Source organism: Salvelinus alpinus, chromosome 24 (genome assembly GCF_045679555.1).
Source record: "Salvelinus alpinus chromosome 24, SLU_Salpinus.1, whole genome shotgun sequence".
In the NCBI taxonomy this organism is placed as follows: Eukaryota; Metazoa; Chordata; class Actinopteri; order Salmoniformes; family Salmonidae; genus Salvelinus; species Salvelinus alpinus.
This window is the reverse complement of record NC_092109.1, coordinates 18,443,374-18,459,732: the sequence shown is the minus strand read 5'-3', so window position 1 is coordinate 18,459,732 and position 16,359 is coordinate 18,443,374. Positions and strand designations below refer to the sequence as shown.

Below are 16,359 nucleotides of genomic sequence, written 5' to 3'. Positions count from 1 at the left end.
TGAGGCCACAATGAGTAATGAATGTGTTGTCAGCATTATCTTTAATGGCTTCATGTATTCAGTATTGTTTGATAGACGAAGGAATATGAAAGAATGGTAAATGTGGTCTTGTGATTCCCATCCTGTTTATTCTCTTGGTGGAGGAATGCATTGCATGTCAGTAGATGTGGAGCTCTGGGCCTCTCAGATTACGAGTGTCATGAAGAAAAGATGTCCGTGCTCTCCTGTCAAAATGAAAGAGAACCATAATATCTGGTTATGTGGAGTAGTATACTCTCTAGGGATGTCAGATGAGTTCTAACAGGACCTGCAAATGTCAGGGTCACCCTTTAAGGAAGTGAAGCCCTTTTGTGTAGCCATCACTCCCACTCGTCTCCATTGATGACACCTATTGATTTCTGTGTTTTTCCAGGGCAAAGGAAAAATGAGAACCTATTGGCTTCAGGGGGAGAAGACAGACGTGTACGTTATTTGAGAGGTGCTACTGTACTCACATTGGAGCCAACCACAGAGGAGGCTACACAGTGGCACAGCCAGCCACTGCTTTATTTGTTTTAGAATAAGTCCTAAAGGGGATACCCTCCTAAAGTATGAAAAGAAGGGATGTTTAATGGTATGTTTAATACCTGTGTACGGTAACTGCAAAAAGTTGTAAAGATGTTTTGTATGAAGAATCTTTCTGTCCTGAGAGTGAGTACTTTTCGATGATGATGAATTAATATTTTTTTGTGCTTTATATCAAGATTTGTATAATGTGTTTGGAAGTCAATGATGTATTAATAGTTCCATACAGCGTTCATAACAGATAGGCACAGTGTAATGATCAATGTCAATGCAGAGGTTAGAGTTCCACAGTGATGTCATACAGTACAAGATGATATATGTATATATGTACATCCAAGATATTGTAAGATATTTTGTTCAATAAACGGTGTAAAATACAACAAATCATTGTTCAGAGAATATTATTTATGGTTTAACATAGTGTGTTTTCATAGTCCTGTGTGGGTCTGTGCACTGCACTGTTAATGTCCTTTTGATCAAAACATTTCATGATTTAGTATTGTTTACAAAAAAATAACACTTTGATGTGTCATGATTGACGGTATAAGGGGGACATTCCTTGTAGCCAGCTAATTACTTATTTCTGGCTGAACGTCAGAACTTTTAGAACTGGGCCATATTCCCCTGATAATGCTTAACCAAATATTTTCTCCTAGATTTAACTCCTACTTAATTAAGTTTCCTTATGCCGTCCTCTAAAAATGTAAGAGAACTTGCTTGAATGATTTGTCTTTTTTAGGAATGAAAGTGTATGCTATTCAGTTGAAGGTAAATCCAACCAATTGTATGCACACAGCATAACCTGTTGGGAATCTTGAATGGCCCATCTGTTGAAATTGCTATGGTACCTTAGAGAGCCTGAATTCTAATTATAGCATACCACTTTAATATATTACATTTCACAAATGAATAACAGAAGTTATGCCAAGCTAATTAGTGTTACATTTTTCTTTATTTTATTAAACCAAAGGCCCATGATACAATCATCCATAGCCTAGTATTTGCATTGTCTGACAGTGTCAGAAACCTTCAATTACATTTTAGAACACCACCATATGCACCATTGAGAAAAATCTTGTCTTTTCACATTGCAACGTTGTCAAAAACTGCAAATTAAGCACCTACAATGAACTGTTTGCATGTCAAAGATGCAGAGTGAGAAGAAGCTCATTCAAAAGCAACAATTAGTCAAGAAATGACAGCCAATATCAGGGGGTGCAGGATGCAGTTGTGTTAAGCTGCAATGACATCACCAGTCCATTATCACCTGTGGCATGGCATCATGTGTGTCTCTTCATCTCTGCAGGGAACAGCTTCCCTCCGGGCCTGAGTCGTAATTACCGCCCACCCACTCCCCTCAGCTCTACTGCCACACTGAATGTGCCCGTTAGCAAGTCGCACAATGAAGTGAGGAGGTGGTGGGTCCCTTAACAGGACTAAATGTTCAGTCGCTCCAATTCACTTATCAACCAAGTAACAGTGTCTCATAAGACTATCGTCACTTATGTTTCCCTTTCAGGGAGTGTACAATTTGCTATTCTGTACGTGTGTGCGTACAGATATGTAATTACTGTAAATTTACAATTTATTTGCTATAGACTGACTTCTGGATCTTTTACTGTAGAATTAATTAAGGATAAATGTTACTTATTGTTGAGTCAACAAGGGCTCCTGGTTTTATCTTTTTGAAGCGAGGGAGAAGAATTTCACTAGCATTTTTGTATGCTGCTTGGGAGGATAGACAACTTAGAAGTGAGCTTTCGATGGGGAATGCACTGACTGAATTTGCAATGCAGGTATGTTCACAATTGGTCTCTGACAAAAGCACCACATCCATTTTAAGCAGAGCAGTATGCCCCTTCACAGGGAAATACAGTGATGTAAGTACTGTAATACATAATTTATAAACCTAAACAAAGGTACATTTATGGATAGATCAACAGACATTATTCATCTAACCAAGGGGAAAATTAGTAGTCACGTTTACTCAAGAAGGGAATATTTACTTAATCACATTTCATTTGGAGTAGGTGGCAATATATTTCACTTGGCAGTAAGTAGCTAAATTGCATCTGTTTCAGACACCAATTGTTTCCTCATCTAATCCCATGAGGTAATGAAATGTTTGGGAAAAAAGCTGCATAAATGTAGTCTAAAATTACTTGTTGCCATAGCTACCTCCTCCTAATCTCTGCTGAAAGGGAGAGGAGAGAGTAACACCATGTAAAATTGTCCTCTGATCAACAGAACACGTATTTGAATCGAGCCCTGCTCTCTGATGTAAGGAGGCTGCATGAACATCAGTATGTCTGACATCGGTACAGTGAAGGCTTCTGTGTGCCTCTCTTGTCCCTAAAGGTGGAAAAACAGTTTCCTCATCGAAGAAAATGTCTGGCTTCTGGCATTTGTCGAAGGTCAATAGCCAGATCAATTTTTGCCTAGCGCAGGAGAAAGAGGAAAATGTTGCTTTCTGTTGTTCAGCAGTGCTCAATTGTGGTAATTTGGTGTTTCAAAATGAGACCGCATAAGTGGAGAAAAATAACCTACAAGCAAAAATAACAGCATGAACAAACAGAGATAATTGTATTGATACAAAGCCCTGGTATGAATAAAAAGATAACAACTGTAATTCAACAAGGAGATAATAACCCTGGGATATAGTCACAATCCAATGCCTTTCATCTGTCTAGTTGTGTTAAATCATGTGCAGAACTTACACAAATCATAAGAACATGATTAAGCATTATTAAGGCTTTCAATGAAATTGTGATATAGAATGTATTCTCACTAATGTTTTATTGTACAGTTTCTACATAATTGCTTGGCTATGGAACCACTGCAGTGGAGAAAATGCTTGATGAACAAAAGTTATACCATATGTGGTGCAGAGACTTGACATAATTTGTCTTATGTAGCATACTAGAAACATAATTTAATACCACTGTTCATAAAATGCATGATATGTTCAATGCTCGTAACAGGTATAGTTGAAGTCGGACGTTTACATATACTTAGATTGGCGTCATTAAAACTCGTTTGTCAACCACTCCACAAATTTCATGTTAACAAAGTATAGTTTTGGCAAGTTGGTTAGGACACCTACTTTGTGCATGACACAAGTCATTTTTCCAATAATTGTTTACAGATGGATATTTCACTTATAATTCACTGTATCACAATTCCAGTGGGTCAGAAGTTTACATACACTAAGTTGACTGTGCCTTTAAACAACTTCGAAAATTCCAGAAAATGGTGTCATGGCTTTAGAAGCTTCTGATAGGCTAATTGACATCATTTGAGTCAATTGGAGGTGTACCTGTGGATGTATTTCAAGGCCTGCCTTCAAACTCAGTGCCTCTTTGCTTGACATCATGGGAAAATCAAAAGAAATCAGCCAAGACCTCAAAAAAATTATTGTAAACCTCCACAAGTCTGGTTCATCCTCGGGAGCAATTTCCAAACGCCTGAAGGTACCACATTCATCTGTACAAATAATAGTACGCAAGTATAAACACCATGGGACCACGCAGCCGCCATACCGCTCAGGAAGGAGACACCTTCTGTCTCCTAGAGATGAATGTACTTTGGTGCGAAAAGTGCAAATCAATCCCAGAACGACAGCAAAGGACCTTGTAAAGATGCTGGATGAAATAGGTACAAAAGTATCTATACCACAGTAAAACGAGTCCTATATCGACATAAGCTGAAAGGCCACTCAACAAGGAAGAAGCCACTGCTCCAAAACCGCCATAAAAAAGCCAGAGTACGGTTTGCAACTGCACATGAAGACAAAGATCGTACTTTTTGGAGAAATGTCCTCTGGTCTGATGAAACAAAAAATAGAACTGTTTGGCCATAATGACCATCATTATGTTTGGAGGAAAAAAGGGGAGGTTTGCAAGCCGAACAACACCATCCAAACCGTGAAGCACGGGGGTGGCAGCATCATGTTGTGGGGGTGCTTTGCTGCAGGAGGGACTGGTGCACTTCACAAAATAGATGGCATCATGAGGTAGGAAAATTATGTGGATATATTGAAGCAACATCTCAAGATATTAGTCAGGAAGTTAAAGCTTGTTTGCAAATGGGTCTTCCAAATGGACAATGACGCCAAGCATACTTCCAAAGTTGTTGCAAAATGGCTTAAGGACAACAAAGTCAAGGTATTGGAGTGGCCATCACAAAGCCCTGACCTCAATCCTATAGAAAATTTGTGGGCAGAACTGAAAAAGCGTGTGCGAGCAAGGAGGCCTACAAACCTGACTCAGTTACACCAGCTTTGTCAGGAGGAATGGGCCAAAATTCACCCAACTTATTGTGGGAGGCTTGTGGAAGGTTACCCGAAACGTTTGACCCAAGTTAAACAATTTAAAGGCAATGCTACCAAATACTAATTGAGTGTATGTAAACTTCTGACCCACTGGGAATGTGATGAAATAAATAAAAACTGAAATAAATCATTCTCTCTACTATTAAAAGACAGGGACTTTTTTACTAGGATTAAATGTCAGGAATTGTGAAAAAGTTTAAATGTATTTGGCTAAGGTGTATGTAAACTTCCGACTTCAACTGTACATTTTCAGGTGTGTACAGCATATGCTCGTCATCCATGCGTTCACTGATAGGTTTGCTGAGTATTTCTGGTATTCACCAATGTCACACCCTGAGACATGGAAAAAACACGGTACATGACATACTGTAAGTGATATTTTCTTGCTTTTATTTCAAAATAGCTTTTGTGTAGACCAGAGCCATGTATTTAGAGAGGTTTCTGCATTATGATGCATTTACATGACACTACAATATTCTCTGGCAGCCATGTTAGCTCCCCATTAACATTGCAAGAAGAATATTTAAACAGTGCTATGTAATTAAATGTCTAGAACTACAAAATTCGAAAAGTTGGCTCTACATATATGGGTCTGGTGTAGACTGAGTACTATCAGACTATGTATGCTATTTTTACAGTATCTTCTGCCTCGTTTCAAGGCTTAAATGAACTGAACTGGGTAAAAGTGGATGAGATGCAGCATCTCATTCAGAAGTGGACAATACCCTGTACCAGCTGTGCTCTTTAAACACTATTGGCAGAATCTACTAAGATGTCTTTTTGAAGGTCTTCTTGAGACCAAATTCAAAATCGAGGCTTGTAAATAGTAATCAAATATGACACCAAAATGACAAACATATGCAAAATCATTTTCATTGGTTCATATCTTACATATCAACAGCAATCAAATATTACGATTCAAGGGCCAAGTGTGCAATAATATTTAGATGGTTTTATTGCGATAATATAAGACAGATTGTGCAGCAGATATTTAATACAGGGGTAGGAGTGGGTCACACAGAGTATGAACCTAATAGTATGAACCGAATAAGGCTATGGTCCTCTAACCTTGATTTGGTAAATAAAATGCTTTTGAAAATGTTTGCTTTAGTCACAAGCTCATGTAATGTCTTACTGAGGTCTGGGTAAGTGGGAGCTCTCTTAAATACATTTGTTGTATTCTCTTTTGTAAGAGGAAGAGCAGGATAACAAATGCGTCACAAAAGCAGAGAGACCACTAACATTACAGTCACTTTACTATAGCAGACAGAGTTAATGTCACACAAAATCTGATTGAAAATATGCTGTATTATATAATATTATATGAGAATATATAAAGATGATTAAATATAATGTACATATGTTGGCTATAATGTTAAGCGGTCGTAATAGTGAAAACATGGTGCTCTGTCCATTTATCATAATGTAGAGAGGGTTATGTACACTGAGCAAAAATATAAACGCAACATGTAAAGTGTTGGTCCCATGTTTCATGAGCTGAAATAAAAAATCCCAGAAATGTTCCATATGCACAAAAAGCTTATTTCTCTCAAGTTTTGTGCACATATTTATTTAAATCCCTGTTAGTGAGAATTTCTCCTTTGCCAACATAATCCATCCACCTGACAGGTGTGGCACATCAAAACACTGATTAAGCAGCATGGCCATTACATAGGTGCACCTTGTGCTGGGGGAAATAAAAGGCCTCTCTATAATGTACAGTTTTGTCACACAACACAATGCCACAGATGTCTCAAGTTTTGAGGGAGTGTGCAATTGGTATGTTGACCTTCACGCCCTGACCTTAGAGATCCTTTTTATGTCTCTATTTTTGTTTGGTCAGGGCGTGAGTTGGGGTGGGTATTCTATGTTCTATGTTTTTTTAGTTCTATGTTTTGGCCGGGTAGGGTTCTCAATCAGGGACAGCTGTCTATCGTTGTCTCTGATTGAGAACCATACTTAGGCTGCCCTTTTCCCACCTGTGTTTGTGGGAAGTTGACTTTGTTTAGGGCACATAGCCTTTAGCGTCACGGTTTGTTTTGTAGTGTTTATTGTTTTGTTCAGCGTCTTGTCTAAATAAAGAACATGTACGCTCACCACGCTGCACCTTGGTCCTCTTCTTTTAACAGCAGTGACATTGACTGCGGGAAAGTCCACCAGAGCTGTTGCCAGAGAATGTAATGTTAATTTCTCTACCATAAGCCACCTCCAACTTTATTTTAGAGAATTTGGTAGTAGGTCCAACCGGCTTGAGAACCGCAGACCATGTGTATGCCGTTGTGTGGGGAAGCGGTTTGCTGATGTCAACGTTGTGAAAAGATTGCCCAATGGTGGGTTTATGGTATGGGCAGACATAAGCTACAGACAATGAACATAATTGCATTTTATCGGTGGATATTTTTATGATACCGTGACAAGATCCTGAGGTCCATTGTCGTGCCATTCATCCAACGCCATCACCTCATGTTTCAGCATGATAATGCACAGCCCCATGTCGAAAGTATCTGTACACAATTCCTGGAAGCTGAACATTTTCCAGTTCTTCCATGGCTTGCACACTCACCAGACATGTCACCCATTGAGCATGTTTGGGATGCTCTGGATCAACGTGTAAGACAGCGTGTTCCAGTTCCAATATCCAGCAACTGCCATTGAAGAGGAGTGGGAAAACATTCCACAGGCCACAATCAACAGCCTGATCAACTATGCGAAGGAGATGTGTCGCGCTGCATAAGGCAAATGGTGGTCACACCAGATTCAGTACTGTCTAGTTTTCTGATCGACGCACTTACCTTTTTTTTTTTTAAAGGTATCTGCGAACAAGAGATGCATATCTGTATTCCAAGTCATGTGAAATAGATAATTAGTGCCTAATTTATTTATTTAAATTGACAGATTTCCTTATATGAATTGTAACTCAGTCAAATCTTTGAAATTGTTGCATGTTGCGTTTATATTTTTGTTCAGTATAAATGGAGGTGTAATGGAATAATCAGACCAACCTGTATGTGCTGATGATTCTCACTCCAAAAAGTAACTGCCTGATCGCCTTTGTAGTCATGCTCCTAATCACAGCAAACAAAGAATGCATTAGAAATTAAGTCTGTTGAAGTTTGAGTGGAATACTACTGATGTCAGTTTACAGTACATATACAAGAGACAGGAAGACAGTTAGCTTGTCCCAAAACAATGTGTCTCACAAAGAGGGGTATTTTGTAATCATGTTCATAGAAAATCATTGATCTAGTAAGTAGACCTTTAGAGGCGAAGAGAGGGAAGGATGAAAGCCTTCGACTTTGTAGTCCTCTTTGGTGGTGGAGCAGAGCTGTGTTTCGGGAGGCATGTGGTTGAATTCCGCATGTGTCCACTCACTGTGAGATAGAGGAGGACCATATCAGCATGAGAACCTACAGCAACATGCTTATCCGTCTCTGGTGCTCTGACATTGTTTTTCCAAATTTTCAATTATTGCTGAACAACTTAAGATGTCTATTTTTACATCTATCAGTAGATGCAGTGCTGTCTATGTAGTGATATGAGAGAAATGAGAGCTATGCTTAGGCTTGCATGATTAGTGCATGAATATGCATAGTAATACATTCATTACCATGTGCATTACATTGTTCTACTGTTCCAGTTATTCTACATTATTCATTTAGCGAAATGCTGGTACAGGGACAAGGTGGAGTCGCAATTCAATGGCTCAGACACGAGACGTATGTGGCAGGCTCTACAGGAAATCACGGACTACAAAAACAAAAACAGCCACGTCATGGACACCGATGTCACGCTTCCAGACAAACTAAACACCTTCTTTGCCCGCTTTGAGGATAATACAGTGCTGCCGTCGCAGCTGGCTAACAAAGACTGCATCCCCCTTCTCCTTCTCCGTGGCTGATGTGAGTAAAACATTTAAACTTGTTAAACCTCGCAAGTCTGCTGGCCCAGACGGCATCCCTAGCCACGTCCTCAGAGCATGCGCAGACCAGCTGGCTGGTGTGTTTACGGACATATTCAATCGCTCCCTATCCCAGTCTGTTGTCCCCACATGCTTCAAGATGGCTACCATTGTTCCTGTACCCAAGGCAAAGATAACTGAACTAAATGTCAGTAAAGGTGCATCTTCTGTGATCATGAAGTGCTTTGAGAGGCTAGTCAAGGATCATATCACCGCCACCTTACCGGCCACCCTAGACCCACTTCAGTTTGCATACCGCACAACAGGTCCACAGTCTTCCCCGCCCTGTGCAACTGGGTCCTGGACTTTCTGACGGGCCGCCCCCAGGTGGTGAAGGTAGGAAACAACATCTCCGCTTCGCTGACCCTCAACACTGGGGACCCACAAGGGTGTGTGCTCAGCCCTCTCCTGTACTCCCTGTTCACCTACGAATGTGTGGCCAGGCACGCCTCCAGCTCGATCATCAAGTTTGCAGACGACACAACAGTAGTGGGCTTGATCACCAACAACAACGAGACGGCCTACAGGGAGGAGGTGAGGGCACTCGGAGTGTGGTGTCAGGAAAACAACCTCTCACTCAATGTCAACAAAACAAAGGAGATGATTGTGGACCTCAGGAAACAGCAGAGGGAGCAGCCCCCTATCCACATCGAAGGGACAGCAGTGGAGAAGATGGAAATGTTTAAGTTCCTCTGCGTACACATCACAGACAAACTGAAATGGTCCACCCACACAGACAGTGTGGTGAAGAAGGTGCAACAGCGCGTCTTCAACCTCAGGAGGCTGAAGAAATGTGTCTTGTCACCCAAAACCCTGACAAACTTTTACAGATGCACAATCAAGAGCATCCTGTCGGGCTCTATCACAGCCTGGTGCGGCACCTGCACCGCCCTCAACCGCAAGGCTCTCCAGAGGGTGGTGTGGTCTGCACAACGCATCACCGGGGGCAAACTACCTGCCCTCCATGACACCTACAGCACCCGATGTCACAGGAAGGCCAAAAAGATCATCAAGGACAACAACCACCCAAGCCACTGCCTGTTCACACCGCTATCATCCAGAAGGCGAAGTCAGTACTGGTGCATCAAAGCTGGTACCGAGAGATTGAAAAATAGCTTCTATCTCAAGGCCATCAGACTGCTAAACAGCAATCACTAACTCAGAGAAGCTGCTGCCTACATTGAGACCCAATCACTGGACACTTTAATAAATGGATCACTAGTCATTTTAAACAATGCCACTTTAATAATGTTTACATATCTTACATTACTCATATCACATGTTTATACTGTATTTTATACCATCTATTGCATCTTGCCTATTTCCATCGCTCATTCATATACTTATATCTGCATATTCTCATTCACCCCTTTAGATTTGTGTGTATTAAGTAGTTGTTGGAGAACTGTTAGATTACTTGTTAGATATTACTGCACTGTCGGAACTAGAAGCACAAGCATTTCACTACACCCGTATTAACATCTGCTAACCATGTGTATGTGACCAATAACATTTGATTTGATTTGATGGCTGTCATAACAGACTGATTTGTGGTGTAAACTCCCTGTCCTCTCTCTTCATAATTAGTGTTCACAGATCAAATTGAGCAGATTCTGTTGATACAGTGCATTCATAAAGTATTCAGATTCCTTTTCCACATTTTGTTACGTTACAGCCTTATTCTAAAATTGATTACATTTTAAAAAAAATCCCCATAATGACAAAGTGAAAACAGGTTTGACATTTTTGCTAAATTATTTGCTATGAGACTCAAAATTGAGCTCAGGTGCATCCTGTTTCCATTGATCATCCTTGAGATGTTTCTACAACATGATTGGAGTCCATGCTACAACAAAGTACTGAGTAAAGGGTCTGAATACTTATGTAAATGTGATATTTCAGTTTTCTATTTTTTATACATTTGCAAAAATGTCTAAAAAACAGTTTTTGCTTTGTCATTATGGGGTATTGTGTGTAGATTGTTGAGGGGAAAAACGGTTTAATCAATTTTAGAATGAGGCTGTAACGTAACAAAAGCTTGAAAAAGTTAAGGGGTCTGAATACTTTCTGAATGCACTGCATGTTGACATTTACTTATACTTTTTCCCTACGGAGGACGATTGTCACGGAAAACAACAGTGCCATACTCTCCAATTATGACTAATGCTACTTATTCAAATGTATCTTCTTTTTGTCATAACAAACTAGTTAGAGACTTGTTTTTTTCACATATAACTTTGAGCATTCAGTAAAAGTCTAGTTCAGTGACTGTGTGGTTTTGTACGGCACAAGTCAGTGGCTATGAGAAACTGTGTCAGTTTTAAATCATGTCTTACCTCCCTTTCCCTTTTTTTAAAATGCACTTGTTGGGGATGTTAACCAAATTGTTGGGGATATATTCTATTAACCACAGTACAATTCAAATAAATGTTAAATCAGATCATAGTCTAATAAAAAAGCACAACGTTTTCAAAGAACTGTAAAACTAACCAAGACTTGTAAATTACATCACTTCCCTCCTACCAGTTCTGCTCAAGAAATGGAATGAGCAATGTCGTGTCACGTCTCGAGCAAGTCACATCCTAAAAAAAATATTTCAAAGCTTTATGATAACTGTTATGAAATGAAACTTTTATAAATTAGGCCTACCTTATTTACTTGATTAGATATTTTTCCAGAAGATCTCCCCTGAGGCCTGAACAAATATAACATAGAAAACCATTTAAGATGTGAAAACATCACAGTTAGGAAGATGATCAACACACCAACTCAAAGACTTGGCCTCTTGGTTGACCTAACTATAGTTAGGCTACCCATGAAGATGTAATGCTTGTTTGTTTTTTGCTTTTGAAGTGCTTAGAGATTCTTATGAAAAGCACTATAGAAATGTAATAAATTATTATTATTATTAAAAGCAACTCTGAAAGGTTTGAGTGAATTTGAATCAAGCCAGCCAGTGAGACATCACTAAAGTATGCTTTTCAACAGCTCGCACAGTAGTAAAGTCACAGAATGTTTGAACACTGAATCTCAAACTCATTCCAGGAAAAAATCTATTCAAGGTTAGGCTGGATGAAAATGTTTCTTGACATAAACTGATCAATGTTCTTATACTGTACCTACCCCTTTGTCTCACCCCATGACCCTTGGGATGGGTGAAAGCAGGAGTCATTGTGGTGACATCTTGAACTTTGGATGACAGATCCAGTGAGAATCCCCTTATGTCAATTTTTGTGGATGTGCGCTCTGTGCCTCTCGTTGTCAAGGACTGCAGTGGCCTGCTGAATGAATGTAATTCCACAGATTAATCAAAGCTGTGCCATGTGTGACAACATATTGTTGCATTCAATGATTTGTAATTAGTTAGAGGTGTGACTTATACTAATGACCTATTAACGATGGCACATATTCATAGCTAACTGAGATAACAGGAGGGAGAACGAAGGTTACATATGTAACCACCGTTATGTGAACTACAGTATATGGATCACTCCAATATATTGGTATCACTCCGCGGCGGAGGGATACATCCGAGGTGAGGATTTACAGATTTACTCCCATGTACACCTGTGTCACGGCTGGGGTCCGCCCCTATATATAGACACCATGGCCGCGACACACTTTCTCTACATCAATTTTGAGGCGCCTCTAGGACCGTAGAGGATTGGAGTGATCCATATAGCTCACATAACCGTGGTTACATACGTAACCTTCGTTATGTTTCACTATATTGGATCACTCCAATATATTGGTATACCCCTACCAGATTAGTCGGTGCTAGAGGGACCTGGCCAGCCAGTGGCAAAGTCCCAGCGCAGGACCGAGACGCAGAGGCCGTCAATGTGGAAGGGGGGTCCCGGCACAGTCCCGGGAAGAGGAGGCGCCCGCCACCCAGGACTGCTGAACCAATCGCAGAGGGAGGTGCCACATTTACCCGATAATACCTAGTAAAAAGGTGCAAGAGGAAGCCCAGCTGTCCGCAGCACAGATATCAGCGAGGGGCACTCATCTCAGTAGTGCCCAGGACGCAGCCACACCTCGTGTTTAATGTGCCACCACAGATCCCAGCAATGGCCTCCCAGCCAGGCGGTATGCTGTCATAATCGTGTCCACGATCCAGTGAGAGAGCCTCTGCTTTGATAGCCCAGCCCCCAGGAGTCTCTCACTATAGCAAAGAGCTGGTCTGTTGTTCTCACTGACCGTGTCCGCTCCACATAGGCAGCCAGTGCCCGCACAGGGCACAGCATGCTGGATGGAGGCCCAGACTCCCCTGCCACTGCCAGGGGGTTGTAAGCAGAAACTTCGGGAGGAATGAAGGGTTGGGACGGAGAGATATACTCCTCCCACCGGGGTCCATCCGGTAGCACTCAGAACTTACCGAAAAAGCATGGAGCTCACCCCCCTCTTCATGGAAGTAATCGCTACCAAGAAACCCACCAACATAGAGAGGTGTTTCAGGGAGGCAGACTCCAATGGTTCAAAAGGCGGCTTTGCCAAAGCTGCCAAGACCACATGCAGATCCCAGTTCGCCACTGAGCGGGTCCTAGATGGACACAGGTGACAAACCCCCTTCATAAACCTGGAGAACAAGGGATAGCGCCCCACCGGCCTGTCCATCCACCACACATGGCAGGCAGATAGAGCGGCCAAATGCCTTCTCAGTGAAGAGGCTGCCAAGCCCTCATCCAAGCGAGACTGTAGGTATTGGAGAACATACTGCACCCCGCATGACTCGGGGACAGCCTCAATACCAGTGCACCAAGAGCAGAACAACCGCCAGCACAACTGGTATGCTGCGGTAATAGCCAGTGCCCTTGCACTCTGCATGGTGTTCATTACACCCTCCTGTAGTCCTAACATGGACCGTTGGTGCCATTCAGCGGCCAAGCCCACAGAGTGAGGTGGTGCTGTCTCGGACGCCACCCCCGGCAGGTCGGGTCTCAGGGGCAGTTGCCAAGGTGTCCCAGACAACAAAGACAGGAGAAGGCTGAACCAGGGTCGTCTGGGCCAGTATGGGGCCACCAGCAGCTGATGATGCTCCGCCATCCTGGTCCTGTCCAGCACAGCCTGGATCAGGGAAAAAATAGGGGGGAATGCGTAAAGCTCCAGCCCTGGCCAATCGTGAGCCAGAGCATCCAATCCCAGAGGCCCTGGTGGATCCGACATGGAGTACCACAGGGGGTAGTGTGCATTGCCCAGGGAGGCAAACAGGTCCACCTCCAAACTTGTCCCACAGGTACTGCACGACCTGGGGATGTGGGCTCCAGTCCCAAGGTGGTGGGCCCTCCCTCGAGAGCATATCCGCTGCCACATTCAGGATGCCAGGTATGGGTGCTGCGCATAGAGACACTAGATGTCCCTGAGCCCAAAGAAGGAGCTCCCGTGCCATAAGATGGAGGCAGTGGGACCTCAGGCCACCCGGATGTTTGATGTAAGCCACCACTGTGGTGTTGTCCGTTCTCATCAGGACATGTCTTCCCTTCAGATGTGGAAGGAAAGACTGCAGGGCCAGCAGTACAGCTCAGTGCACTAGTGTATTGATGTGCCTGCTGCTCCAATGGTGTAGCCAACAGCCGCTGGCCGACCTACCCTTGGTCACACCCCCCCAGCCGATCTGGGAGGCGTCTGTACTGGCCAGCTCCCGGCGATACATCCTCAGCATCCCCACCCACCTGAGAGAAAGGAGCAACAATGCCACCTCAACAATGCCCTGAGGCACTGTGCGGTCACCCGCAGCTGGCGGTGACGGTAACGCTTTGGGTGCAGCCGGTGGGAGTTGAACCACCACTGAAGAGGCCGGAGATGGAGCAGGCCCAGGGGAATCAGCAACTAGGCCGCCTTCAGCAAGCCCAACAAGCGTTGGCAGGTCAGGGTGGATACCACCCGTGGATACCAAGTGTTCGAGGGAAGATAAGATCACCTGAACCCCTCTGGTGGGCAGGCGTGCTCTCATGAGGACTGAGTCAGACGAATCTTCTTCTCATTTACAGTAATGCCCAGCCCGCTGATGTGGGTCAGGAGCATGTATCTGTCTGACAGGACCTGGGTCCTGATCGGGGTACAAATCAGCCAATCGTCCAGGTAATTGAGGATCAACAATCCTCAGGATGTGAGAGGTGCCAGGACAGCGTCCATGCACTTTGTGAAAGTGACCTAACTCACCTCCTCTACCCAGTTATCCAGCAAACTTTTTCCAATCGATTTTTGTTCAACAGAAGCATCCAAAGCAGTCATTATATTTGCACTACTAGTTAGCAGTGTAAAATGTATAATGTATCATGTGAAACCAAGATAATTGAGCTAGCTAGCTTACTGGCAAAATGAACCGCTACTATTTACTATTCTGTTGTCAGGAGTGTAACCATAGCAACTGTAAACAAATGACATTGTTACATCGTTCCATGCAGAAAAGTTACATTGTTGCATCCACAGAATTAAGAATTAGAATATATAATATGCCACGGTTAGAGGTTCCAACTTCCAAGCCCGTTCTATTTAATCTATTTTTATGGTTGCAGCTGTTGGACGATTTTTTGTTATACTAGCAAACTTCACAATCAGAGTGAAGAAGACCGTGTTCACAGAACTAGAATAAGATTTTATTTATATGACCATGTTTGAGCTGTAAAAATATCTAAAAATAGTTAAAGAGGGAATCTGCAGTTGAAACAAAAGAAAGCTACCACCCGTCTCTGTCTTGGTAAAAAGCTGAGAGATGGGGCTGGAGAAATGTAGGCTAAAACCACTCTCAAATTCATAGACAGAGCTATGGACGCAAGGACTGACCATCCACGATATCAGAATTATATAGATTTAGCCATGTTTTGAGGCTATACATACAGTGTTTGTTTAAATGTGTATTGTTTACAAACATTGGAGTAAAACAAGCTTATATTTTGGGTTCTGATGGGGTACAACAGTTGAACTAAGCTCATGTGTAACGGGTGTCGTCCTCCTCCTCCTCGGACGAGGAGAGGAGAGAAGGATCGGTAGACCAATGCGCAGGGAGGTGTGCTGACATAATGATTTATTGAAAAAAACAGACGAACACTGACACGAACTAGACTTCAGAAATACAAAATAACAAACGGACAATGTAGACGAAACCTGAACATGGAACTTACAATAATAGACACGAAGAACTCACGAGCAGGAAACAGACTACATCAAACGAAATAACACCGAAACAATCCCGTGTGGTGCGCAGACACAAACACAGGAGACAATCACCCACAAACAAACAGTGTGAACAGCCAGCCTATATATGGTTCCCATCAGAGGAAAACGTAAACCACCTGTCTCTGATTGAGAACCATATAAGGCTGATTAACAGTGATCTAAACACAAAACATACAATGCCCACCCCAACTCACGCCCTGACCAACTAAACATATACAAAAAATAACATAAAATAGGTCAGGAACGTGACATCATGAGGCCTTTAAGTTATAGGCTATTCTTCAAGAATCAATGGGTATACAGATGTAGGATCTTAATTTGACCTATA

General features: G+C 42.3%; 1 protein-coding gene and 1 long non-coding RNA gene across 3 annotated transcripts in view; one reads left to right on the top strand and one right to left on the bottom strand.

The window, feature by feature from the left end:
* npr2 (natriuretic peptide receptor 2) overlaps nt 1–948 on the top strand; it is a 50,870-nt gene extending 49,922 nt beyond the window's left edge. For both annotated transcript variants that reach the window (XM_071363116.1, XM_071363115.1), the window contains exon 22: nt 413–948. In XM_071363116.1, the coding sequence (XP_071219217.1) occupies nt 413–475 (63 nt within the window). In that variant the 3' untranslated portion in view covers nt 476–948. The remainder of the gene's footprint in view (nt 1–412) is intronic.
* LOC139551788 (uncharacterized) lies at nt 6–15,185 on the bottom strand. The gene is made up of 6 exons (XR_011670321.1): nt 15,015–15,185; nt 11,976–12,133; nt 11,502–11,547; nt 8,151–8,265; nt 7,897–7,959; nt 6–224 (listed from the first exon to the last, which is right to left on the bottom strand). It is a non-coding gene; the product is annotated as an uncharacterized lncRNA (long non-coding RNA).
* Nucleotides 15,186–16,359: the final 1,174 nt, after the last annotated feature.